At 41.8% G+C, this 27,624-nt stretch overlaps 2 protein-coding genes across 2 annotated transcripts; one reads left to right on the plus strand and one right to left on the minus strand.

The window, feature by feature from the left end:
* Positions 1-5,818: 5,818 nt before the first annotated feature.
* Positions 5,819-13,027, plus strand: LOC130175032 (PPARGC1 and ESRR induced regulator, muscle 1). The gene is made up of 4 exons (XM_056385294.1): positions 5,819-5,965; positions 6,454-10,356; positions 11,732-11,848; positions 12,199-13,027. Exons 2-4 carry the CDS (start codon positions 6,486-6,488, stop codon positions 12,312-12,314), a joined length of 4,104 nt encoding a protein of 1,367 aa, XP_056241269.1. The 5' UTR covers positions 5,819-5,965; positions 6,454-6,485; the 3' UTR covers positions 12,315-13,027.
* Positions 13,028-13,687: 660 nt separating this feature from the next.
* On the minus strand, positions 13,688-27,296 carry plekhn1 (pleckstrin homology domain containing, family N member 1). The gene is made up of 16 exons (XM_056385295.1): positions 27,107-27,296; positions 25,202-25,292; positions 24,847-25,008; positions 23,833-23,913; positions 23,207-23,297; positions 21,223-21,356; positions 20,467-20,616; positions 19,215-19,295; positions 19,027-19,102; positions 18,623-18,768; positions 18,138-18,290; positions 17,193-17,435; positions 16,457-16,612; positions 15,782-16,054; positions 15,474-15,534; positions 13,688-14,546 (listed from the first exon to the last, which is right to left on the minus strand). The coding sequence occupies exons 1-16, from the start codon at positions 27,178-27,180 to the stop codon at positions 14,362-14,364; spliced, it is 2,157 nt and encodes a 718-aa protein (XP_056241270.1). The 5' UTR covers positions 27,181-27,296; the 3' UTR covers positions 13,688-14,361.
* Positions 27,297-27,624: the final 328 nt, after the last annotated feature.

A 27,624-nucleotide genomic window follows, 5' to 3' on the forward strand; every position in this document is an offset into this window, starting at 1 on the left:
GAAACTGAAAGAAGAATTCGACCCGCTGTCTGGAGGTCTAAAAATACCTTGACACTAGCTAATGGATAATGATGTGGTTGTATGCCCAATGGTGGAGGCGATTGAACCAATAGATTCAAGCACTGGGTTTGTGAATGTCGCTAAAGATGACTCTGCACACTATGAAAGAATCTTTTGTGCAGCTGTGAGTTTAGCTATACCTCATAGCTCTCAGCAAGTCTGCTCAGTTTCCTATCAAAAACAACATGGTTTTTATTCCAGAACATGTTTCAGTGAGTCTGCCATGAAAACACACAAGTAAACTGTGTTGTCGATGAGATGTTGACTTACAGGTCCTCGGAGACTGAACTGCAACAGACATAAAAGCTGTGAACACACTATGACATGATCCAGGAGGATTGTTGTGAGTCGTCTGGTTTCAGCACTGAGAGATACGGTCCATTCTCAGACCACCACCAGTCACTGGCTGTGGGGGGAAATACAGCAGAAGCCTGTAACAAGGATGCAGGGATTTAATTCTCTGATTAAACATGAAGTTTGATTTTTGTTCCCCCTCACTTTTACAGTCTGTTTGATTTCACTCACTTGAAAGCTGCCATACACAGTGTGAGGGGTTGTTAAAAATGTTGAAATCGTAATCTGAGTGAAACTTTTTTGCCTCTCAGTTCACCTGTAGGCTGAGAGAAAGATCTTGGAGCACTACTCTGGGCTGAAAAATAAAATGTCACTGTGTCTACGTGTATTGGGTAAACATAAATATGGTTAAATGTGAGTTTTTACTTTATATTATGCAGTTATTATATTATCAGAGAAAAGACACTTCAATCAAACATCAGTAAAAGACAAAATGGACACTGTCCTAAAGATGCAAATTCCAACATTATCTGTGATAAATTATCACGTCCCAAATGTGATTTTAAATTGTGTTAGTTCATTAATGATACATTTTTTTTCCAAGGGCTTCCCTCCTTAAGTATGATAATAGTGTAGAATCTGTTGGAGTAGGTTATGTAGTTATGTAATGCTCAAAGATAATTAGTAAAGTGTTGTACTTACAGTAAGTACAACGTTGAGATTCTCACTTAACTTGAGTGCTACCTTTTTATGCTGCTTTCTATTTCTATTCCAATACATTTCGGAAGGAAATACAACACTTTTCACCCCACTTCCTGTACCAGTTACTTAGCAGATTAAAATCCCTGCACACCTGTATAGGTGGTCACAGTTATTTTTGGCTAGACCTCTGTTCAGATCAAAGTAGTGGGATTGAGCACCAAAGCACATGCACTTACAAAAACTGATAAAGGAAAGCACTGTCATTTCCTAAAAGGTAGAACAAAACTATCAGGAGAGTGAGATGGATGTCAAACATACATTCCACACTCCTCCTCCACACACTAATGAAAAGAGTTGCAATCAGGAAACAAGTGAAAACACCTGTGTGTTTTCATCATGAGTGTGTACCAGCGGCTTTAACCTTTATGATGCAGTTAAGACTGGACATCCCAACACTATACGGTTTACAGATTGGCTGCGGTTGGACCAGGTAGGCCTATAACACGTTAGTGTATCAGTAATGATGGTTAAAAAAAAAATTGTCGTAGTGTTTGAGTTATACACAGAGAGAGAGAGAGAGAGAGAGAGAGAGAGAGAAATATGTATCATCGACTGCTTGGTCTGAAACGGTGGTCGTCGCCATCTTGTGGTCCACATCGGGTCCTGCATGCTTGCATCAAAATCATCGAGGTTGTAACTTGATGAAAAATGTGAGGGACAGTAAATTAAATTATTCTACTATTTCCGGGCAGATGCTTCTCTTAAAATAAATGTGTCTATTTTATTTTATACCTTGGTCCTTGTCAAACATAATGCAACACAGTGCGTTAAATCCGTCACGAATCAGTTTCTCACCTTCTGAACCAAAGTCAAAACGAGGCCTGTGGGAGTCATCGGGCGAGATGAACCATTCTCAGGTGTTTTCGTTAAGAAGCAGGTCGTATGTCTCGGTACGGTAGCCTGGAGGTACAGTCTAAATTCTGCAGAGTCGACTTGGTGGATTTTGACATGGTCCGCAAACAACTGGGTGCACTGATACTGCTGTGTTGTCGGTGACATTTCAGGTGAGGACAATGATGTTTTGTTAGTGCGACTGATCAAATCTCACCATTGTCAGAACGACTAATCCTCCTGACTGCCCGCGGGCCGCTCTGCTCTCACACTCAGGATAACCAGCAGTCCACAGGTACGACCATTTTTAGTGCTGCGTGGGACCAGACTAGTTCCTGGTGTTTCGCAATAGTCTATTACCATATAGTTTGTTGACTCGTGAAATAATGATCAAGCCTGTGAATCCTGGTCTGTTCCTGGAAGAAAATTGAAGAAAAAGCAATGATAAAAGATAGACCTTGCGGGTTTTATCTTTTTAAACGGGCTTTAATTCATATACATATTCATAAACTTACTCATAAAACTGATTTGATTAAAACGGTATCTTTATGAGAAAAGCAGAATTGACCCCTCCTGTGAAAATCATCGATTTATACAAGTGGGTTTGTTATAATTAGCCTGAAGTGATCAATTAATCATACAGTGATTGAACAGTATGTGGTGTTGAGTAAAGTGTAGTATTGTATAAAAAGACATGAGAGTTTCATTAATTTTGAAACATAAGGGAACTCCATATCATTTAAAATATATTTATGTGATATAATATAGTATATGATAATATACCCCCCCCCCACCTCCCCCGTCTTTCCATTTAGTCCCTGATATTGAAGCACATTTGAACTGTAGAAGACAATTACAGACACTGTGTCACATCCTGTTAACACTACCTCTCCAACAATGACTAATAACTAAGCTGGAGAGTGATTACTTTTAACACAGTCTAGTTTTTAATCATTAGTTCATTCTTTTACACCAATATACTGTGTAATAGAAGTACTTTTTCTCTTATTCTCCCACATGATTTTGACTCACTTCTAACTCATTATCTTAACAGTTAAATCTGCATCAACCTGTGTGGCATTTGTAAATTGCTGAACAGCCTGTATGCTTTTTAAACAGTCTCCAAAGATCCCAAATAGGAGTCTTTGTCCTCTGTTTTCTGTTTTTCTACCCTTTACTTTGCCATAATTAAGACTTTGCACCCCTGTTTGACACAAAAGATGCCACCAACCAAGGATGCTTGGTAACGGGACCATACACAAACTCCTCTCTGTTTAAACATCATGTCACTGAGCTGGTGCTGAATGCGTCTGTTTACTGGGCTTTGTTTAATTGACGATGAATTGCCGGGGCTGACATGGAAAACAATTAGGGTGAAATTCTGTCGCATTAGCTGCTGTGAAACAGCCCAAACAGATTCCAATCTTAACTCCAAGAACTGACTCATAAGAGCCTAATCCTGTTGATGGAAACAGAATCCCACCCGTGTCAAAACGGCCCGCTGCCCCAGGTGCAGTAGCCACACAGGCCCTGGCTTGTCTCCCTTTATCACAGCTGATGAATTGAGAGGACCCTCTTGGGCACACAGCCCAGGCTGTGGTTTGGCTAATTAGAGGGTCTGTTTTCTCATAAATATCTATAGTGATGAAAATTAGGCAAATAAAGGCTGTAGTTACAGCCTGTGCAAAAGTGAGATGCAAATTCTGAATGCAGAGTGACACTGTGAAGGAAAATCTTGGTGATGTGTGTCTTTGCAAATGCAAGGATTTTCCAAATGTGATCGTTTTAAGTTCTGTGATGCCTATTACCTAGCATTCTGCAAAATTAAGGCTTTTATTGTGAAGGATCTAATACACAAACACTGTTAGCAGTAAAATATATCATGAGGTGTTTTTGTTCTAAATTACCAGTGGGACCCCATCATTGTTAATCAATACATTCAACAGCAATTAAGGCACATTAGGCATCTGTTAAGTACAGTTTAACAGCAGATAATGAGATCAGGACTGATATGTTATCTTGATATCTTTTAGTGTCAGTGACATTTTGACAGCGAGGATGGCCCCCGTAATCACATTGTCTTTACTAAGTCTTACTGATAGCTGTAAACAAAGGCTCAAGTCCTCCTCAGATTAGCTGCTCTCTCTAATGGTAGATTTCACGTTCAAGCCGCAAATACGCCCTGGTTTTAGTCTGACATCTGTGCCATAAATTCAGCTGCCTAAGAGTATCTATAAAGTCCATATGTTAAATTTAAAGTTAAAGATCACAAATGCAGCAAGACAACAAGCAAAAACTTGCAGAAACAAATAGTTAAACACATTTGTCTTTTGGAGGCTGCTTTTTAATAAGGCATATTTATACAGTTTAGAAGCTGAAGTAATAGCTTGGATAGTAAATCATTTTATTACGTTGTATTGATCAGTGATAATCCATCAATAAGAAAAATATTGGGGTTGCCAGGCCTGTGTAAAACCCATCTGACTGGTGAGTGTATTCTAATTTAGCTCTTGAATTCATGAGGAAGACGCCTCAAACAAACCAGTCACCTTCTGCAAACGAGCTACTGGACATTTGGGCCAAAATCTATTTATTTCTATCCAATAACAACTTCTAAACTTTCCAGCTCCAGATTTGATGCCTTTGTAGTTGCTGAATTGATAGATTACTATAAAGTCAGAAACATGTGAGCCTCAATGAGTTACACTGGAGGAGCGCATACACCTGTCAAACTGATTTTTCATGATCTGGCAAAAGCTGCACTTATTGATCCATAACGCCTTAATAAATTGGTTATTGAAGATCCAGACCAGACACGTTTTAAGAAAAAAACATTTTTAAGTGCTATGAATATTTATTTGCCTCTTTTGTTTGATATGGTAACTCATAAAAAATTCTTAAAATCTGTTCCATCTCCCTCATGGAAAAAAAATCGACCAAATGTTTACATTTTTTATTTCAAAGGAAAGGTTTAACTGCTAGACCAGACATCTCCTACTTCTCTGTGAGGTCCATTCTCAGTGTATGTGCACTGTAGGCTTCAGGTTTTCTCATCACACTGACCTCCATGTCACAAAATCATGCTTGTACATACACATGTTTAACTCTTAAACAGGTCTTAAAGCAGATGACTGTGAAAACGGCCTTCTAGTGTCAAACTCTGCACATACATTTCTCTGCACAATGAAGGTCAAACATCCAAGTGAAGTAATACTGGAAACAGAATTGAACTATTAATAAATCGATTAGTTCTTCTGATTCCATTTTAAAAGTATGCCTTCCTACAAGGCAGAACCAATGTTCATTTTTCTCAGATGAAGTAGACATGAAGTCTTTTGTCTGTTTTTTCTGTTTTACGACTCCAAATGAGTCACATGAGTCTCATGTGTTGCAGCTCCAGTGTCTTCTCCAGATGTTTCTGGCTCTCCTGCAGCGTCTGGAATGATTTGTGATCCGCTGTCACCCCATGACGTCACATCAGTGAGGTATCAGCTGACTCACACTCACCCCACATGACTGCCATATGTGCTGGGGGCCTGACTGTTGTTTGGCCACCAGTAGCTGCCAGGGACGCTACTGTGGCTTTTGCTGGGGTTTTGAGATCCTTTATAACTTATTTGATGAAATATCATGATATAGAATGGATAAATAAAGGCATAAAACAAACATAGATTTCACATAGACCAGTGTTATTATAGATTTTTCAAGTACTTATCAAATAAAACAATAGTAGAATGAAAAATAAAACCTAGTAACCAGTCAAGCAGCTTGCTAGTGGAGAGTCTATTTAAAAGTTCTGAAACATTATACCTCTGTTGGAGATGGTTGCCGTAAGAACACTGCGTGTATTACGTGATTAGAAGCACCGCTCTATATTTATCAAATCATGGGGCCTGCAGTGTTGCGTGCTCATGCAAAAGAACGCCCACCAGAGGACATAGAGCATGGTGCTGCTGAGACTCCAGACTTCCTAGACCTTCACCTCCCGTAGACCAGGATCACAGCTGAAACCTGACAGGTAGGGAACATGAACAGATGTATATGTACATATGCAGACAGCTAGAAATGCAGATATAACTAAGGCTTCCTGTTTTGGTGATATCGATGTTAGTTTTAGCTTGCTGGATAGTTTTCATTCACTGCCATGACGATATTTCTAATAAATGATATTATTATATTATATGACATCACATTAATATATACAAATATTTTAACAAATTGTTGCATTTTATTTAATTTTTTTAATGTGCTGTTAAACTTATGGTCATTTAAATCAGCATGCTTGTGTTTTTTTAATTGCATGAATGCCTTCGTCATCTGCTGATTTAGTCTTAGTAGTGTCTAGTATCTTGTGGCAGGTGGGGGCTTAGTATTCATGCTAGTAATTTATGTTTCATTGGTGTTTATCCTTGAAGGATAAGGTGATGCTAAAATCACCTGTAAGAAATCCAAATACTTTGAACAGTGACTGTTTTCATATTTTACCTCTTTTGATTGATTTTCCAGGTTATATTGTCACCCACCCCCCTCAAGTCAAAATGGAAGACTTTGAATACAGTGTGGAGATCTGTGACCGTGACTGGGAATGCTTCTTTGCGGAGTGCGAGGAATGTAACCTGCTTCCTCCTTCATTAGCAGGAGTGGATGACTCGGGGATGAGTGACATCGATGATACAGGGTCCCTACTTCTTAAGAGGGCTCAGAAAGTCGATCTAACACCAGGCTTTTCAGAGGCCGAACACCCCATCGACGGCCCCCAAGACAGTGAAGGCTCTCCTGTGGAGGATTACCTCAGCAAAGACGGCGTCAGTGGAATGGAGAGCGTCCTCTCAGGCAGTGAGGAGGACATACACCTGCAGTCTGTCAATATATTCTTTGAAAGGCTGAAAAATCTTACAGAGGCTGAGAGGTTTCCTGAGCCAAGCCAAGTGAGAGCTGGAAAAAACAGAGAGGCAATACAGGAGGAGGAGCAGTATAGTGATGGGCAACAAGCCAGCAGCAGCTCTTTGCCAAAAAACATCCCCAAGTTAAACTCTCTGCCTGCCAGGGGTGAAACAGCAGTTGGCAAAGAGACCATGAGGCCTGTCGACACCATCAGCAACATAAACACAATGAAAAAAGTTGAGCCTGGTTCCAATGTTTCCCCTGAACCTGCAGCCAGTAACTCAGTGCTCAAGACTAACAAATCAACTTACCCTGAAACAGAGTTATTCATCAGAGAGGAAGCCTGCACAGAAACCGGAGTAAATGAGGTAACACAGCAGCATCAATCTCATGACTCACTGGACGGGGTTGTCAGCTCAGAAACACCACCTCACAAAGATGAAGTGATGAAGGGGGAAATATGCTCACCTCTGAAGGATGTTGAGCAGGAACATTTGCTGACAAGTCAATCAACTTTCAGTGATAAGTGCAACACTAATTCACCCAGTAATCTATACATGATGACAAATATTAAATGGAGGGAAGAACAAAACCCTTCTGTTTCACAGTTAGACGCAACATGCATAAACAAATCAGCAAGCCAAGAATCGTCCCCATCTGCCTCCGTCAAAAGGAAGAGAAGGAAGAAGAGGCGACTCAGCTTTGAGCCGGCTGAGAGTGCGCATGGATATGAGAGGCAGGTTTTGATTCAGCCGAGTGACTCGGAGGACGATCGGTATGCATGGAGAGGAGGAACGAGTTTATCTGAGGATGTGAATTTATTTCATTTAAATGAACCACAAAAAAATGTTGTGTCTTTATATTCAGGTACAAGTAATCTCCCTGTGAGGATATCTAATAAGGAGATAAAAGCAAACGGTCTTTCTCACACTGTTCCTCCATGTGATGGTCAATACCAATATTTACCAGAGGGCATGGTTAGACAGGGAAGGTGTAAAGCAACAAACACAGCTGAAAATAATGGAACTCATGATAGGTCAGTAACCCCATGGAGTCAAACTGATGGTGGTGTAATGTCAGCAGCAAACAACAGTGGTAATGTGGTAACAAATTTACAGCCATGCACTGGATTAGAAAAAGAAGGATTAACTGGACTGAACAAATATTCTTGTTTGCCTGTTTCAGTTAGTGCCACTGTAACTGGTGAATCAGACCTGGTCAGAAACACAGGAAACAGTGACAGAAAGGACACTCTTGCAGAGAGTCTCCAGCAGTCTGATGAAATGAATCAGTCTATCATTGGATGTGAAAATGAACAAAATCTAAAATGCTGTACAGCAGAGGTCGAATCAATCACTCACAGTATTTTATCAAGCGCAGAGTCAAATGGTCGCGCTATGGACATCTGCCAAAATGACAAACTATCCACTGCTAAGTCAGTCCTGGCTGCAGACGCTGGAAATTCTGGCAGAGACAACCACACACTGTGTCAAAGAGAGGCTGAGCCCCAACAGCAGCTGGAAATTGACTGTCATGACACAGACCAATATAGCTCTACACTGGAAAAGACTTATGGCCTCAACACAAAACCCCAACAATTCCAAACCAGAGCCTGTCCACTCTTAGAGGAGATTCCCAGCAAAGTGACCTGTGGTAAATTAACATCAGATTGTATCAATTCATCCCCTGATAAAAGGCATCTTTCTAAAAGTCCCTCCAGTTTAGATATAAATAACACAGTACAGAAAACAGAAGATCCTCTGGAGGTTATTTTATCAGATACAGATGCAACAGCTGGGAGTGCTCAATTAGCAGCATCACAATTAATGGCTAGTCCCTGCCCATCTGACGAAATGAATCCAACAGGCGGCAGTCAGAGAGAAACCAAACTGTCCATGTCTGAAGACTCAATAACAAATCCTTCAGATTTTACATCAATATCATCCTGCTGTACTCTGGACACAGAATCTGTCAGGTCACTCTCAAATGAAAATATCACAGACTTGTCGGGAAGTCAAAATGAGTCTGGAAGACGTGGTGAAAAAAACCCACTAATCTTGGCAAAACATGAGGAAGGAGAAGCTAAATCTGAACCCAAAAGCCAGTCCGCATCAAATGACTCAACAGAACCAAAATATGATTTACTGGGCGGAGCAGAAGATGCTGTCACAGAATCCCGAGCTGAATGCAAACCTAAAACGGCACCAGATTCAAAACGTTCAGTGTTTGCCATGTCTTCTTTTTGGAGTGAGATGGAGAAGCTGACAATAAATGACATTATGCATTTACGAATGAGCAAAGCTCCTCCACCCATCTCCCTGCCACCTTTACAGGAAAGTGAGGAGACCAGCATGTTTGCTACAACTGATTCAGGCCTTTTTACGCAACTGGATGAGTCCAAGCCGGAGCCAACCAATGAGGACATGTCCAGTGTTCCTGGTTCTGCAGAATCAAGTCTAGGTTGTTTTAAGGCAGTTGATTCTTCTTCAAGAGGTGTCATGTGGGAGAGTGAACCCGTCCCAGTGAGCCATGTTACTGATATCTACCCTGAGAGTATGACCTTGACACCCGTGAGTGACAATTCTCCACCAGTCCTCTCTGGAAGTTCTCGAAACAGCCTGAGAAAGATTTCCAAAAATGTAAGTGTGCAAAATCTACATGCCCTGGAATCTCAGTCTTTCAGCTCCAAATGGAAAAGCCAAACTTTACAAACCTTAGATGAAGAAGAATCAGGAAAAGCAGAGTATTTTTCTGATGAACATATTTCTAAGCAAGACAAAGACATGGACCCTTCCTCGTTAAAAGACAGCTACAAAATCTCTGTTATGGATATATTTCAGTACTTCTTTGGTGGAAAACAATCGATTCCCAGCCAATCAGCTCCAGATAACACAACCACTTTCTACACTGATGGAAATTCTGTTCCTGAAACATATGATCATTTTTTCTCTGAGTTTGATACAGAAAACTTCTTCAGCCCTCTGATCACAGCAGAAGATCAGGCCAAAGACAAGATGGTTCCTATCTTTTCCTACTCTCGCTCAGCTAATAGAAATCTACAGTTCCCTGAGGCTTATGACCATTTCTTCTCATCCTCTTCTACTGATGATTCTTCTGTTGAGTCTGATGAAGAAGAAGAAGATAACTGCAGTCCTGTTAGGGTGGTGACCAGGTTCAGCCGTAAGACAAGCGCATCTCAGATTTCTACAGACATTTATGAGAATTTCTTCACGGATAGCGACCTCAGACAGAATTTTTTCTGGAAAACAACACTCTCCTTCAGGAATATTAATTTGGCTGGATCTACGGTCCAGAAGAAGACTCTCCCAAGCTCCCTGGCTCATGTACCTGTGAGGCAAAGTGGCAGATCCCTTCGAAGGACGGTTTATCCCAGCAATGCTCTGGGAAATCAAGATGTGATGTTTCCTGATCCACTTCTCTACCACCTGGAGGACAGGATCTTTATGCAACAAGCACAGCAGCCTTTCCGATATGAGGACCTACAGACAGCTGTTTCAAATCCAAGTAAGTCAAATTTCACACAATGAACACAACAAAGATAAGAATTAGGTTTTACCATCTGCTGTTTGTTGTTCTGCTGGATTAATGTGCGGTGGTGAAATGAGTGGGAGTTGAAAAAAAGGATTTAATATAAATATTATAATAGAATCATATTATAATTTAATATAATATAAAGTATTTTCACACAGTTTCCATTTTGAGTGCTTTGGTGACTCCTGATTCAGATTTAGATCAGCACATCTATCTTCTAATTAAAAGTTTCTGTTTGTACTCCTAGAGATTTCATGGAATAAAGGGGAAAGGTTAATCCATGTAAACAAGTGCAGCATCATCACTGAAATTTGAAATACAAAAATCAATTAAAGGGGAACACAGATTTCACACATCAAAGCCTGTTTACAGCTGGTGGGAGTATGACTGCATGTGTGAAAGAAAAGTGTGTGAAGACTTTTGTCTGCTACATTAGCTGCTACTAGAATAACGCATCCAAATCTTCATCAGAACTGTTGGCGATTGAGTTGCATTGTGGGTAAAGTAGGCTGGTTCCGCTGCATTGCGAGTCAGACGTTGTTATAGGTGTGCAATGCTTTTTACAGGTTTTCTTCATGAGCATGATGATAAGACCAAAATCATGATTGGACTTAATACGGTACCTTTTTAAAAAAATAAATAAATAAAATTTCACAGCTGGTTTCCACAGTATTGGAACTCTTCAGTTAAGCTCTTTTTGTTTTCCTCACATGTGGACAGTTGTAGTGTAAGATATGTTATCTACTCAGTCAGCTGTCAGAGTCATGACCGGGTCGGACTCCCTTACCTCAGCTGTCAGAGGATCCTCTGCACTGCACGTAGTGGTGAAAGCCAAGAAGAATGGCTGTACGTGATAACTTGACTTCACTCAATGAGTGTCTCCTCTAAGCTGCCAGTGCAGTGATCTAATCTATGTTTGGTTGTGAAGGGAAATGAAATTACCTCATCTCATGGAGTCCTTATGTGTATGTAAATCCCTCTTCTTGAACTTCAGTTGAGCTTTAATTTAGGTAATAACTCACAGCATCCTAATGTGGCATCTAATGTTCAGCACTTATCTAAAAGGATTATTTTTAAGGCCACTAGAGTCAAACGTCACTAGCATCAAGTAGCCTTGTATTTGCAGAAGTGGAATCTGTGCAAGTGCTGGGACTTGACCGGGTCACAGTGTGACAGAACAGGAAGTCCCCACATATTATTGGGAGCTTGTGCTCAGCTGTTTATAAAGACCCTGGTCGCCCATTGGACATCTCTGTGGATCTGTAGATGGTTGCTTTCATCCTGTGCATTGTATTTGTATGAACATCTAAATGATTCAAAACGTAATCCTCTGTTTCTATCTTTGAAGGACTGGATGCCTCCCTCCTGCCTCTCAGACAGTCAGATATGTGTCTGGTTTGTATTGCATTTGCCTCATGGGTACTGAAGACTGCAAACCCACAAGTCGGCGATGCCTGGAAGGCTGGTACGTATCTTTATGTAGGATGAATATACTTTAATATAACAGAACACCTACACATGTAGCTTTTCCGAAGACTTTTCTAAAGACTGATAGTACAAAGTAGTTGCTTATCCGTTCACTATATTTCCATTTGTGTTACGTTTGATTGAAATCTGTTTTGTAAGGACTGTAAGGACTCTGACCTTCAATCATAGTCTCAGGCTGTAAAATCAGTAAAATCAACAAAGTACCTGAAATAAAAGTATCTGCAGGAAAAGTGAACTATAGATGAACGGATAAATTCAATGTGGGTAAGCAAAGTCTTATGAGTAAAATGATGACTCATTTTTTGTTTGAATTTTATTTTCACTCAGTTCTGCTGGCGAATGTAAGTGCTCTGTCAGCAATCCGATACCTGCGTAAGTACGTCAAGATGGAGGCGGCAGCCAGTGAGGAGAAACTTCATGACACCACCCCATCTGAGTCCTGATCTCCCTGCGTTATATGCGTCACAATTGAAATGCTCAGTTTTTCCATGAACACCCGATGTGAGTCGCTGCAGGTTCTTGAAAGGAATATGACACATTTTGATGTGCTGTTACATGTTTGCACTACACACTTGCACTGTAATTGCTTTATTAATCTTAAATTTCACTGAAAAAGGAGGGAAAGGGTTTCGACACTTGTTTTGCGTCTGCAAGGCAAGATGAGACATGTATATTTATCAGACAGAAAGCCATAGACAGGTTTGTAAATAAGGTTTCAGAAAGTAAGATTAGCAGCAGGTTTACTCAGACCTGTACCAAGTTGAGATGTAAGATGGATATGTGATAAATGGATTAAGTTGAGGCACTCAAAGAATTCAAAATGGTGCTGTTAGAGCATGTTTGTTACCATCAAATTACTTTTATGTAGCGAATGCTTTTATCCAAAGCGTAAGTGTTGTAACAATAATTGGAAATGTTTTACAAAATGAGTGCGATCACATCTGTTGCAATATTTTAAAGACCCTTAATTGTAATTGTGTAATTAATTTAGGGGACTGTATTCTGTGCCAGTATGGATTATATATTTTATGAAGGGCATTTTATTTTAATGATAGATGATTTATAGATGGTTGTACAGTATTGTTTCATAAGGGCTGCTCTGTGAGCTGTTGATGCCTTTCAGTTCAACTACAGTAAACAGCATTTATGACTTGTACCATGTCTGTTGTTATTCCAGAAACTCAGACCTGAAAGTGAAACTTTTCAAACACTAGAGGGCGACATAAGCTCATCTAAGAGCCTGAACTGGAACAGCTGTGGGAGCTGCAGTTTTCAAGTAACTTACAATGATTGATTTTTTTCTTGAGAACTGGAGTATAGACCCAAACTAGTTCAACATGGTAATTGATAATAATGTGCTTATTCTACATTATTGCCAGAATTCAGAGGAGACACTTCTTCAAGAGTTATGTATATTTTTCTCCAGCAGATGGCAAGGTTGAGCCATAAAATATAAAGTGTCCTGCTGTTGAGCACAGCTACAGAAGCTGTTAGAGTATTCTCAGAGCACAAACACTCAGCTGATTGGATTTTTATGCAGTTTGGAAAAATCTCAAACTGGGTCATGCAATTCAAAATATCACTGATTCACCCATGGAGAAATATACTGGCTTTTAAGGCCCAGAAAGGGAGTGAAGACATGTTTGTTGTCATCTACTGTATCTCATTAGTTTTTCATGACCAAATATAATCTTGACAGTCATTTGGTTTATCGCCAACATCTCGTTTGCTTTAAAACAGCCAAGATCCTGTATTTACTCTACATACAACAGATGTAAGAGTATCGTTAGAATAAGACTAAACAGAGGTAAATGTGTTGATTTCTACATTTATTTCCAAATATAAATAAACACCACAAACAAATATGGATAAAAAGGAAGCCACACAGATATCAGTACACTGCTGTAGTGACAGTAACATAGTGATAGCACCTTTTAAGGCAGTCATTTAAAGCCACATCTATGTGCCTTGACAATGTAGCATAATAAAATAATAAATGTACAATATTTACAAAAATATACATCCTTTACTATGACAAGGAATGCTTTTTATAGCTTTAGGTAGAAACAAAAACATAACAAGTAAACTGGACAGCATGTTAGAAAATACTTTATACATTAAAAAAATGGAGGTTCTTGCACTAACATGAAACCTTTAGTGCATTTATGAAATACATTAAAAAATAACATTAAAGCGTCACAGTATGTACACTTTGTTGTTTTCTCTCTTGAATGCTACATATGAAACAGACAGTTGAAGTCTGTTGCTCACTTTAATAATGTTTTGATTTAGCCCGTTGCTCTTCATACTTGCACTCATTGTTCCGCTGCTCGACTACCCAGCATCTAACAATGCAGTTCATGGGATCTGTTGGTTCACACTGTGCGCAGCGGTAGCAACACAGGCTGTGCTAGTTGGCTTTTATTATCCCTCTGATAGAGATCTGTTGTTTGCACACGTCCAGACGAGTGGCCGGGCTATTGTTTTGTTTTATGACCATCTCTGCTGGGTTGCCATGGCACCAAGGCCTCTGGCCCCGAAGTCTAATCCTGTCCAGTGTGTCGAAATTCCAGACGTTGGCTGAATCATTCCAGTATCACAGTCGTACTCCCAAATGTTGTCATAGTCCATTTCCTGGTCATCTGGTTCTGTGGGTTCGAGGTACGAGTGGTGATCTATAGGAGCGACAGAAGATTCCCAGGCTATTAGTTCCAAACAATGAAAGACAAAACCTCGTCCTGACTGAATAAACTTGGACATAGTCCCAATGGTGTGATTGGCTTTGTCTCAACATATAATCTTACTGTAAAACCGGTAGTGTAACGTGACACTACACCACCTTCATTCTTCACTTTCTACTAGTATAGAAGCATGCAACCTGCCAGATGAAATCATTTGTTGCACAGTTGCAAATTAATCTGCAATCAGCAGGTAAATTCTGGTCTAGTTTTCATGTGTGATAAAAGAGCCTGTAGATATGTGTATAGCCCAGTTGTGTGCTGTCAATCACAGGGCAGGAGTAAATCCTGTCTGTGGAACAGTATTCTCTTACACTGGGTTACCCCACATGGGACATGTGCACAAATGGCATTTAGAGCTGCACTAAGCTCCATTTCATTGGCACATTTCTGCATTTCCTGTACTTTCAATCCTGCAGCCTTTAACCTTCTGTCTGAAAGACCCAAGAGTTCAATCAATCCAAAGTGCCTGCAGTGTCTAATTTAAGATATAATGTAGTGTGAGCAATGTTCTCTGTCCTTGGTGGCAGCAGACAGTGTTGACTTTCATAACTCAAGCGTGTGAGGAAATATGATGCTGCAGTGTTTGCTGTGATTTGACTGAGCGCCCATTGTTTCTCAATAGAAACATACATTTTATCCAGCCATGAAAACAAGCATCCTCCTTTTTTTGTTTGACATGATGAAAAGTCTTTAATTAAAACAATTTTTTGTCCGGATTGGACGCATATACTGATTTATTATAAACCGTTGAACATGCTTGACCTCCGAGTCCAGTCAACACACTCACACTCACACACTAAAGACGTACATAAATAGAAGAATGTTTCATCAGGTTTGTGATTGCATGCCTTCCGTTCTTACCTGGTGAGTAACCGTAAGGCATTTGAGAGGTGTTCCTCGCAGAGCTCGATGGGAGAAGCATCTGTCAGCAGATATGAAAACAAAAGAAAGTTACTTCCTGTGATCAACTAACACAAATATTCTCCTATTTCCTAAAATATCAAAGACTGTTTCATCTGAGCCACCTGTTCAAATATCACCTGCAGAACAAGTATATAAACAAGTATATAAACTTGTTCTGCTACCATACAGCGCTCCATCGTTGCACTTTGTACCACAGAATTCCAGAAACAGGAGTGTCCTGGGAGATGAGTCTTTGTGTTTCTCACCTGCTCTTGCACTTGGCCGGGCACAGGCAGCAGCTTTAGCCTAGAAACAGCATCTGCCCTCTGCTCTGCTTGGCTTTGAGGACTTTCCATCTCCAGGCCCAGAGCCTGTCCCTGGGAGTTGGTCAGGACCAGGCTTCTCCTGTAGCGCCTGCCCATGGGAGGGGTGCGGAGCTGGAAGGAGGAGGGCAGGAGCTCGGGGGCCTGCTGGTGCTGCTGGTGGTGGTGGTGGTGGTGGTGGTGGTGCTGATGAATTGGCTCTTGCCAGCTCTGTTGCTTTGAACAAGAAAAGAGAAACAAATCATTTAATCATTTATAAATTTTGATTTAGTAATGAAAAAATCTTACTATAAAGAAATTACTTACATGCTCAAAAAAATCATGTCTACCACTGTGACCAAAGACTGTAAATAAACTTTACTTTTGCGTGGGAATTTGTTTATATATGCAGGTGAAAGATGTTGCATGTATAAAGGTATATGCACATTCGCTAATCAGCTTCATTATGCTGACCACCTAATATAATAATTACTGGTTGTATTTTATTAACTTACTGTGTGTGTGTGTGTGTGTGTGTGTGTGTGTGTGTGTGTGTGTGTGTGTGCGCGCTGCTTGATATCAGACAGGCTGCGCAGGTGTAAATTGAACCTATGGATCCAGTATCATTGACCCACTTACCAGCGGCCTGGCCTCATCCAGGGAGTAGATTTCGGGGCTGCAGGGCTCATCGTACAGGGGTGACAAGGGTTGTCGAGGGGCGCACATATCTGAGTGGCGCTGGGGGATGTTCAGGGAGTAGTTCAGGGATGTCTGAGGTGTGCTCCAGCTGTTAGACTGATTCAGACAGACAGATCCAGGAGTTAGTTTAAAACACCAGGTGATGAGAGCAAACATTTTTTGTTCCCTCTCTGTCTCTGTCGCTCTGTCTGTCTTTCTCACGCTCTTCAGACTCACATAATCCTCACTTAACTTTATGATTTAGGATCAGATTACCAAGTAGAGGTTTTGGACTAAGGCCAGTTGTGATCTGCAGCAGTGCTGGTGTGATAACAATCTGTTCCCTCAGAAATCAGCAGTCTGCTGTCAGTGTTGTGTTTAAAACTACACTCTTAACTGCCATAATGTAGGGATACCCCTAAAACATATGTTTCCTGATTGGTGACCTTAGTTTTGTTTATGAACTGTAATAGAGATTTAATTCTTTTCAACATCACGTAGATTGATCTGTCAACCTCAATTCTGCACAAGGGCCAGTATTACCCCATTTGTTAACACCAATTTGTTATATATCATGACCCCTCTCAGCCTACTGCTTGGTGTGTCTATTTTAGTTACTGCACACATGACATGTAAAATAAGTCAACAGTCTCGAAGGGAATATTCGGTTATCGAGTTAGACGCCAGACTGAATTACCTTGACTAGCGGGGCTTTCTCCAGCCGCTGTGGGCTGGCACGGTGCACTGCAGAGTAGGGTGTGCTGTAGATCTGAGACAGCACCGAGCTCTCGGCAGGCTGGAGGTAGGAACTGCGTTGGGGTGAGGAGTAGCGCAGTGACAAAGGTCGTAGGTCACGCTCAGGCCTGGTGTGGGAAGACACGCTGTTGGTCCTGCTGCCCAGGCGGGCAGTCTCAGTCGAGGAGGGACGGCTGGAGCTGTACTGTAGAGACAACAAACACACCCGGGGTAAAAGTCAGCCAAGAGGTGTTGCTTTACAACATGGCTGGCATCAGGGAGTGTAACCACTGAGTCCTAGTAGAGGGAATATTATAAACAGATTCTTCTCTCTACAACATTGGTTTTCAGTATCATTTAGTGTTTTTTAAAGAAAAAGCTGAACAACAACACGTCTTCTGGGCACTGAGCCCTCTCCACTATAAACTAATTTGATGGGCAGTCAGCCCACATAGTTCCTCTCCTGGGGGAGTTTGGTCAAATGTCCTGATAATGCAGAGTGTTTCGGTACCTCTTAGACAGTATGAAGCTAACAAGCAAACTTTTCTCTGCTGAATCAGCCTTTATGAGTCTCATATTTCCCTACATCCAAAAGTTATTTTTATGGGTAGATGTTGTATTGGTAAAAATGACTGACTTTGTTATGGTTTTTTTATTTTTACTGGAAGCCCTCACTTAGGCCTCTGTGACCGCAACAGGAGTCATTTGGTCTCTAGATCTCACTTAATAATTAACTTTGTAAAAGAAAGGTGTTGCAGCTCAGCGCCACCAAAACAAACAAGGTTTTTTTTTTAGCAACTAACTCCTACCACATTTATTTCTGTGCAAATATTGTACTGTTGGTGTTTGACTCAGGTTATTAGTCCAAGAATACTTGAACTTGAGAAGTAGCACATAGCTGACTTACACAGAGGGGTTCAGAGTATCCTGGGGAGAGAGGGTTGTCTTCGTGAATGGGTAACTGAAGGTTGTGGGACCCTCGCCCACTCGGTGACTGGCTGAACTTTAGGGACTCGGTTTGTCCTTGGCTGTGTCCACTCCACCTGTCAAACTGTGGAGCCTGGAGATTATAGTACACAAAATGATCATATAAATTAGAATATTTGACCAAGAGCAAATCAGCAAAGCTTGCAAACTTGTGTGTTTTTTAGCCTTCAGAAGCACTAGGAGATGTAGTAATGGTAAATCATTTCACAGTCATGCTGAATGTTAATTTACAAAAGAGGCAGGGCCATGTTGTCTGTCTCCTATATCATGTTTCCTCATACTTGAATTCACCCCACCCGCAGCTTCACAAACCAAGTGGAGATAGCTTGCTCGATAGTTATGGATCATCAGCAGTTGTGAACAGTGTAATTGTTTTTGGCCTGTGAAAAGGAGGGCGGGCCTCACCTCTCTTTGCGTGGGGGTGTAGATGATGTCATACACAGGGGGTGGGGGGCTGAGAACGGGCACGTCAGCAGCTTTGAAATGCTGGATCCAGTCGCAGAACACGGCCCTATCCAGACACGACACCACTATGGGGTTGATCAGCTTCCCTGGGAAGAGAGGAGAGGGAGGACAAAGCCTGTCATTCGGTCCAGTCGCTCACTGGAATGTGCTATAGTCAGATTGTCATTCACTGGGGATAAAACCAGCTCATTCATGGAGAGTTACACTCTGTGACGCCAGCGCCGTCATGGAAAAGGCTACTTTACATAAAACGTGCATAAGAATTTACACATTAAAATCCCTTTCACATGTCTGTTTGAATGACAGTGTGTAGTAGAGCAGCTCACTGAATCAGAATATATTACCTTCAATCATAAAGGTGTTAGGCTTGACATCTTGGCAGGGTGTGGTCACAGTTATCATGTTGAGTGGCAGTTTCCCCTGTAATCATAAAGACGCTTAAACACAACTCTCTGACAGAAACAATGGAAGGACTGCATGCACGCAGCTCAGGATATGAATAAGTGAAAGAGTAAAAGGTGATCAGTGGTACCTTATAGAAGAGCCCGTCATTCTCCTCCGAGAGGATGATCAGTGTCGCCGGGTACATCACCAGTAGTCTGTCATTCTGTTCCTGTGGACACAAGATTATAGCTGCAAGTGAGCTTTATGCATGTGTGTAGTTATTATGGGACAGTATATAATCATTCTTATCCATTAGCAGAATACTAGTGTCATTTACAGGTAAGAACAGTTAATAGCTAAATAGGAAGGTAATGATGCACCATAGGATTTTTAGGCAACACCAGGGATTATTCCCTTGTGTCGACATCTGTTTCTCCCTGCCAGCGCAAAGTAGAAGGAAAATTCTGGAGTCAAAGAGAAACTTGGAGTTAATCAAATTAAAGCTTAATTGTGTCTCTGGAAAGTTTTGATATGGCACCAAATACTTTTTTCTGAAGCTGAGAAAATAAGCCCTGACAACTCCAGCAAGCCATTCCACCTGTGTAAAGACAAGACTATGAATAATACAAAGCACAGAGGCAACCATGAGACCAGGTGCGAACATTTAAAAAAAACAGCAGCGTTATGCTTTAATACTCTGTTGAGAGGCACAGTTTAAATCCCAGGGAGATGTTCAGCCCAACCAGTTAGTTGGGCATTTAAAGGTGCGGCAGAGAGGGAAGAGTTTATGTTTCTTCTCCCTCTCGGAGGGTGTGTCCGGACAGACAGCTGACATTCCAGCTGTGAGGTGAGTTGAGTCACTGTGAGCCAGGCAAATGCCTCTCACACACACCCAGGCCCTAAATCTCACACACTTCAATAGGGCTGCCGTTATTTCCCACAAAGAATTAATGACAGATAACCATACAAGCTGTGTCATGACTACTGTGTTTATTGTGTGGTGCGTGAAGCTTTTTATTTCGCTGCTCATGTCTGATCTGGTTAGCAAGGAGTGCAGGTGTCAGACACTGTCTTACACCTCGACAGGAAAATAAAGACAATAGAGTTCTATCTGCAGTGGAGCTGCCATTAGCCAAAGTATGGACTCCACCCATCTCACTCACTCTTTACATTGTGTCGAGGTAATGTGTGTGTTGTGCAATTTAAGAACTATGTGAGTCACCTGGATTAGGGCTGATGTCATGCTGCTTACATTTATCATGTGAAAAATTCCCAGAGTTTGAAATCACATGTGTATCATGGATTACAGTCTGCTGTACTGTACATTTCAGATGTACAGTGTGTTTTACGTCTGTGTGAAATAAGTGATTCACTCTTAATAAGCATCGGTCATGTCGTACCTGACAGGGGAGGTGCTGCAGTCGCACTTTAGTGACATAGGTGATGGGGCCCAGGCTGTCTCGCTGAGAGCCTTCCCACTCATAGATGTGCTCTTTGTTGATGGAGTTCCTCAGCTCCTCTCTGCCCTCGGGAGACTCGTCCTGGTTTAGCTAGAGGAGGCAGACGGGATGACAGAGGTCAGACACAATCATCAGCAGAGTAAATATGAACAGAGCTCTGCCCTGAAGCTTAAACGTGTTGATTTGGGGGTTTTTTTCTTGCAGTGTCACTCATGTTTGTTCATTGGTAAGGCTTCTAAGCTAAAGCTTATAAAAGCATCATCAGTTCAGTTATTTTGTTCTGCCATGACACATTTAGGTTAATGTGTATCATCGGATATTTCCCTGCCTGTGGGTGTGTAGTCAGCACTTTAAACCCATGCAGATGTGAGGGTTAGTTTGATATCGGCTGTGATGTGGTCAAGGCCGCTCCCTAGTATCCAGGCCTCAGGGAGAGCCAGCGGTGACCTACTTGACTCACCAAATCTACACGCTCACACACATCCTGTTTTAACAGAAGTGGTTCAAGCCAAAGGTTTTTCTTGGCTAATCCACCAGGTGGATTAAGAGATGACCACACTCGTGTGCTTGTTTGGATTTGAAAAAAAAGGATGTTAGTCCTCGTTGCAGCACAAGAGCCGGTTTCATGCAGCCTGATGTAATGTTACATAGGCTATCTGGAGCGAGGTGGCATCAAAAAAGTGTTATTGAACTTACTTTCACTCTGGTGTAGTTTTGTTGTAGAGTTGCGGTGCCTCCATTTGCCTCAATGTTTTCTTTGAGCAGGCCAAACCATAGGTCCATTTCTTCTTGGTTGGCACAGTAGACGATGATGGGGTTAAGGCTGACACCTGCAGAGTGCAAAGGTCACAAGGTCAAAAAAGGAAAGTATCACCCGGGCTTCTCTTCCTTTTTTTCAGAAAGCTTTCTGCCATGGTGGTGAATCATTGATGGAGTTCACACTCGGCTTCCTGGGCTGTTTAGAACAAGTTATGCAATAGAACAATAAATGTTAACACAAGACAGTACACCACCTATAAGACCTACTGCAGAAGATCCCCGGTGACCTGCTTCGTTTGGCATTTAAAAATCATAGCAGACTCCCCCTCCCTCGTGCTGTTTACTCAGGAGGAATGAACAGGGCTTGGGATGAAAAGAGCTGGAATCTCCCTCTATCTATCAGTCCCACACATACCAGAGATAACCAGCAAAGATTTCATTCCTGCCCCATGGCTTTGTGCTGTAATTGTCTGGAACCATGGACCACTGACTGCTCCTTAAGCAGCTACTCTGGACTCATCTGTTCCACCTTCTCTTCATTCCGGCTCGTAATTGTAGACCTTGACCGTAGCACTCCCTTGAAAACTTCCACATTTCAAGCAAGTCGAGTGAAGTGAAAACTCTTGGGACTGGAAGCTCATACTCAGGCTTTGTCTCATTCTAACTTTCAGTCAGTTTACAGAGGTCATTAACTGTCGTTAAAAGTAATCAACTCTCATTATCTTACTTTCACAGCAACATTAATTCTAACTGTGTAAAACCTGAAAGGGATTTTCACAGACCCTCTTGTGCTGCATTTGTGAGTCAATCGCCCACTAACTTACCTATACTTTCCATTGAAGCTGATTCATATTTTCAGCCCAGTGAGACGAAGACTCAGGTCCCACAGAGCAAATCGCTAAATGGGATCTCTCACTTGACTCAGAATTTCGTCATGCTGCCTCTACATGTTTCCTGTCAGTGATGCATCCCGTAAAGTAAATAAAATTCCAACCGAACAATCAAAACAACTTAAATACAATACCACACAATAACAAGCTTGATCTGGGAAAATCATGAGATGAGAGCGCAACACCAATGTGTCAATATTGTGACAGCGGAGATGTTTCAGATTTCAGTAAGATGGTAATGATAAAGAAATATAAACACAGAAACCATATACTCTTCATGACTGGGATTGATGTTTCACCAGTTTTTTTTTTTTAATTCAATCATTTTACATTTATCCCTGACTTGAGTGATTTTATTATTTCCCAGGCAAGGACCAAAGCCCTCTAGTCCCGACAGCATCAAGTCCATTCAGAGATCAAAAGCTAAGTGACATTTCTACCAGTTATTAACCTGAGCAGTTTTTGGAATGTGCCATAGATTATATGCAGCGACAAGTCTAAGAGCGGTAGCTGGGCTTTTCTGCACGACAGCTGGGCCGACTGAAGTGCACCTGTTGTCTAACAAGCGGGGTCTTTAAGGCCGGTTTGGCCCCCTGACCAAGGGTGAAGGGGGCCCAGCTCTAGTTAGTCTTGGGGTTGAGTGGAGGTGAAGAGGGTCGCGGCACCTTTGAATCACTGGAATGTGACAACATAGGAAATGCTGCAGCTTGAAAATAGCGTGTGATTTCTTGCTGGGTTTTAAGTGAGGTGAATTTTTACTTTGGTCCATAGCAGACCACCAGCAGAGGAAAAGACACAAATAATGAGCCAAAAAATAAGACTCTCAGTCCAGGTGTAGTTCATCCTCCATCTTCCTTTTTTGAAGTTTTGAAGTCACTGACTTGTAGACATCCTGCTGGATTAGTCAGTTCCAGTCCGAGTGATTAATTAACTAAATTCAGCACAAACCAATAAAACTCAAAGCAGACGATTCTGACGTTCCAGGGCTCGATACCAACAACCACTGTCCTTTCTACTGAAGTCGAACTTACCGTTTATTTGAAAGGCGAATTCCTGGGGTTGACTGTGGTTGCAGTTCTGTTGCAGGTTACAGATGGTGAGTTCTTTCAACGGAAGAGTTCCCTGAGCACAAAACAAGAAAAAGTTCAGTCATGCTTCTGTAGACAAAAACATTCTCTCATTCCCTCACCAAAAGCATTCTCTGCAACGTTTCCCCTGCTGTTGTGCTCTATTTGAGCCAACTGTTCAGCTCTAAATCGTAACAAAAAAAAAGAATCACCATGACACTGAGGTAAGCCTTGTAACCCGAGGACATATCCATGTCTGCCTTGCATTTGCCGTCATCTAACTCTAACAAATGCTGCATACAGAAGCTGATGTGCTGAGGTAAGCTCGTCACAGACACAGTAAAATGATGATTAACGGCTGCTCATGCTTTATGAGTGGCAGAGAAACATAATCATACTTTCTGTTTACCAACACACTGCCGGTTGACAGGGTACGCATGTCAAAAAGTATGACGACGTAACATAAAACTCTGCCTCAGAAATATCAGAAGTATACAAATCAATCCTGAGAATAATAGTTGATACTAAGGATTCATGGATTTGAAGGAAGATATTAAAAGAGAAGAAACAACCTCCCAAAAAAAACTCACCTGGTATGTCAGTCCGGTTGTGTTGTTGGAGACAAAATGAAGGTGTGTCTGGAAGAGATCCAGGTAGCAGTCATGTACGTCCTGCAGAGACAATTAGTGAAGTGATAAAATGTCACATCTGTGAGAATGAAGAGCTTGCTATCAAAATTTGCATTCGATGTGAGCAAGTTTTAAAACAGAAACAGCAGCTGATTTCACAGATTGTCGCCCTAATTAGAAAACTAACAGCTAAGATCAGCTGGTTCAGTGTTGATGAAATGAAACCTTGCACATAGGCACATGTCTGGAGGCCGATGCTGTACACTAATGTTTTCTCTGATGTTGGTCTCACGTGAGGAAAGAGTCATGTTTTACAGCAATTAAAGCCTCGCTACCACAAACAATAAGGTTGTTGCAATCCTCTCTTTCTGCAATGGCTCACATATGGCTTTCTATGTCAACACTTAGGCAATACATGTTTCCTTTGCTGTATTATTCTCTGTTTTATACACTGTGTTCTTTCGGATCATGACGCCAACCCCCTCAATCAATCTTTTCTTCCCACTTTTTGACAGAGTTGTTGTGTCACAGCTCTGATAAATTGCGGTTCCCACAGTGAGGAGCCGGCATGTCCTCTATCAGTCCCTGGGATCAGAGGAACTCTCTCTACCCTGAGGTTTTCTCTTGGAGATGTTTCACAACAGCAGCAGAAGTGAGCATGTCCAAACACAGGCTGTGGTCTGCTTTGTGGAAAACTGATTGGATTAATCACAGCCAGCCACCACGTCAATGCCAGCAGCGAGTTTCAGTGCGCCTGCTGGCCGTACATCCTGTTGCTCTCCACGTGCGTTTTTTGGTTTTGACACTCACAGGGTTCACACAGGTGACTGGCATGATGTGTCATCAGAGGCTTGCTCATTGTTTATGACCTCGTTAATCACGATGAGGATTGTGCAGCATTAGTTTTGTTTTCTTTTGTAGTTGCTTTCCTGATGTTTCAACACACTCATTAAACAGTTATTTTCTTCCCCTCACCTGGCAGTGGAGGAAGCGAAAACGAACTTTGGAGCTGTGAATCATCCTTCCATAATTCTTCACATTGATGCTGCTCTTCTTCCAGCCACTGGCCGGGTCATAAGGAAACGGAGGATCCCATTTGATGTTCTCTATTGTCTGCAGATCTTTAGAGGACATTTCCTGCAACCAGTCATAATGTTAGTGAAGACGTAAATAAACCAGTTAGAAACCTGTTAAAATCAGTCAGAGAGACGGCATTGAAAAAATCAAATCACATGCAAGTCGACATTTAGAGCAGAGCAGTTTTGTTTGGTATGCAGATGATTGACTTCCATGTTTACACCATCTCATACGCGCTGATGGAGGTTCTTACCTTCCTGGGGGTGACAGTGCACAGGATATTGATGATGCTGTTGGACTTCTCCTGTCCCTCTTGGGGATTCTTTTTGCGAAACAGGCGGCTGCTGCTCAAGAGAAAAGAAAACTGTGTTACCACTTAGTCTCCAAAGTTTACCATCTACTCCATGTTTGCTGTTTAGTTAACTTTTCAACTTCAGTGTCAACAAGGACCATTTCCTGTTTATGGGAGTTCACTGTCATCTGCTGTTGTCAGATGGAGACTTGACCTAAATACAACAGTCTTTGCTCCACTGTTTTGCATTTCAAATTCAGTGTCAGTAACTTGTTTCTCTGTTTTTTCCACTTTTTAGATCACAGTTCTAATCAAGTCACATTGAGTCACACTAACAGAGTTCAATTTTCACAGCAGATTAATGACTTTGAATCATGGTTTTTGTGTCATGTCATATAAATTAACCAGTGGCCCTTTCTTTGTCCTTGGCCCATCAATGCCAGCCATTTAAATGATAAGAACAATCAGATCTTGTGTTTCTGATAGCGAGGATATGCATAGGAAAATCAGCATTCAATGCCCCTCTTTGTTTTGCATGACCCTCATCTGTTACCATTAGTGTCACATCTTTATGAGGAAGCTCCCTCACTGCAATGATAAGACCTGGGGCCTGCTTTTACAATCTCAACTCGTGGTTTATCTGCTTATCTGCACATGTGTGTGCCAGTGTCAGTGCAACAGCGCAGGCTTTTGTTTTCATGGTGGGAATCAAGGTCTGTCTAATCAGGAAGTCCATGTCCAGCATCAATCACCGATTAGCATTTAGTGAGTGATATTGCTCCACTACATCCCTGTTTAAATTTTGTTCATGCACAGAAAAAAAACACGGATAACATGGACACGGAAGCAACCTGAAGTTGCAAAGTGAAAGAGGAATGTAGATAATAGACAGGTAGTGGATTTGCCCAACATTCTCCAAGTCACTGCTGTGGTATTCAATGCCACTCACTCCCCTCCTCTGAGGGGAATACCTGAGCCTGGCCTGGTTCATCAACACAAAAAGGTAGTAGGGTGCACAGGAAACAAGAACACTGAATGCATTGTTCATGCTGAACCATCGATCCAACTTGGAAGGTGTTCAAGTGTGAGCCGCTGGTTTCCAAAAACCTAGTGTTTTTGAAAACCAAACTTTTTTTTAAATTTGAAAATCATGGCACGTTTCACAAAATCATGGCACGTTTCACAAAACCAGACCCTGAATCATCACACAGCACACAGCAGAAGACTGCAGCAGAGGCTAATTAGATTCAGATGTGGTGGTCCAGCAGAGTGGGCTGTACCAAGTGTAACATGCCCAGGCAACTAATCTTAAAGGATTAAAGAAAACCAGATAGAAAAGCAAGTATAACCCATTTATGTCAGTTATTTCCTGTATTCATGTTCAATGCCCTCAGCTTAGAGCACTACAAGCTAGTAATTCATAATATCAAGTGTCATAGACCAGATCCTATCATTTAATAACTATAACTGCCCACATGTGATAATAATAATGAATGGGGGTCAGGCCCTGATTCTGGAGGGAAACCAGATTCACTGACAGCTGGCAGATCATCTTCAGAGAGATGCAAAGAGGAGGCAAATGGTAACTGGATCATTGACACCGTTGGCCAGACGGGCACCACTCAGGCACGATGACTCCCGGACTATCCTGCTGTACCACACTATCCCAACCCTGGCCTCACAAAATTCACAACCTCTGTTTAACCTCACTGCTCAAACCCTGAGAAATACCAAGAATTCCTTCCAGCTGAAATGCAGAGTCTAAAATAACAAATGGCAGTCAAGGGCATGACATGTGCTCTGTGTAGGCTGAACACACTGACACGAGTACAGTAAGAATACCTGGGCAAGTTGGATTGTTCCTACCTGTTTCTGCGTATGAAAGTTTTGCCGGAGAATCTGAAGTTGTGCTGGGGGACACATGACATGCTGCTCCCCATGCTGCCGTGGTTCTGCGGTGCTTTGCGCTGCTCTGTAGACAAATTACTCCTTCTGTGATGGATGAGTGTAATCCAAGAGTGCAGTGTGCTCCCTGCTGAAGTCAGACTTGTACTGAGGGAGAAGTGGGCAGGGTGAGGGCTGTATAGTCAGACCGGTGAGCGTGTGTCTGCGTAGAAGGGGCGGAGTTTGGGGTTGTGTCTGTGTCTGTGTGTGTCTGTGTGTGTGTGTGTGTGTGTGTGTGTGTGTGTGTGTGTGTGTGTGTGTGTGTGTGTGTGTGTGTGTGTGTGTGTGTGTGTGTGTGTGTGTGTGTGTGGGGTGTGAATAACCAGTAGGACTCACACCTTCTGTGAGTTGCCTCTGTCTGCTAAATCAATCCCAACAACAAAGACAGGGGGGCTCAGGGAGAAGTGTGCCGTTTCACACCTTCCAGGAGCCAAATGGGG

The sequence above is a fragment of the Seriola aureovittata genome, chromosome 9 (assembly GCF_021018895.1).
Source record: "Seriola aureovittata isolate HTS-2021-v1 ecotype China chromosome 9, ASM2101889v1, whole genome shotgun sequence".
NCBI lineage: Eukaryota > Metazoa > Chordata > Actinopteri > Carangiformes > Carangidae > Seriola > Seriola aureovittata.

Excerpts from the sequence above, each read along its gene's own strand:
- LOC130175032 (XM_056385294.1), top strand. The coding sequence starts at position 6,486 with ATGGAAGACTTTGAATACAGTGTGGAGATCTGTGACCGTGACTGGGAA. Across the intron at positions 10,357-11,731 it reads GACAGCTGTTTCAAATCCAA|GACTGGATGCCTCCCTCCTG; the intron begins GTAAGTCAAATT and ends CTATCTTTGAAG. Across the intron at positions 11,849-12,198 it reads CGGCGATGCCTGGAAGGCTG|TTCTGCTGGCGAATGTAAGT; the intron begins GTACGTATCTTT and ends ATTTTCACTCAG.
- plekhn1 (XM_056385295.1), bottom strand. The coding sequence starts at position 27,180 with ATGGGGAGCAGCATGTCATGTGTCCCCCAGCACAACTTCAGATTCTCC. Across the intron at positions 23,298-23,832 it reads CAACCGGACTGACATACCAG|GGAACTCTTCCGTTGAAAGA; the intron begins GTGAGTTTTTTT and ends TTTTGTGCTCAG. Across the intron at positions 17,436-18,137 it reads GATACTCTGAACCCCTCTGT|TACAGCTCCAGCCGTCCCTC; the intron begins GTAAGTCAGCTA and ends TTGTCTCTACAG.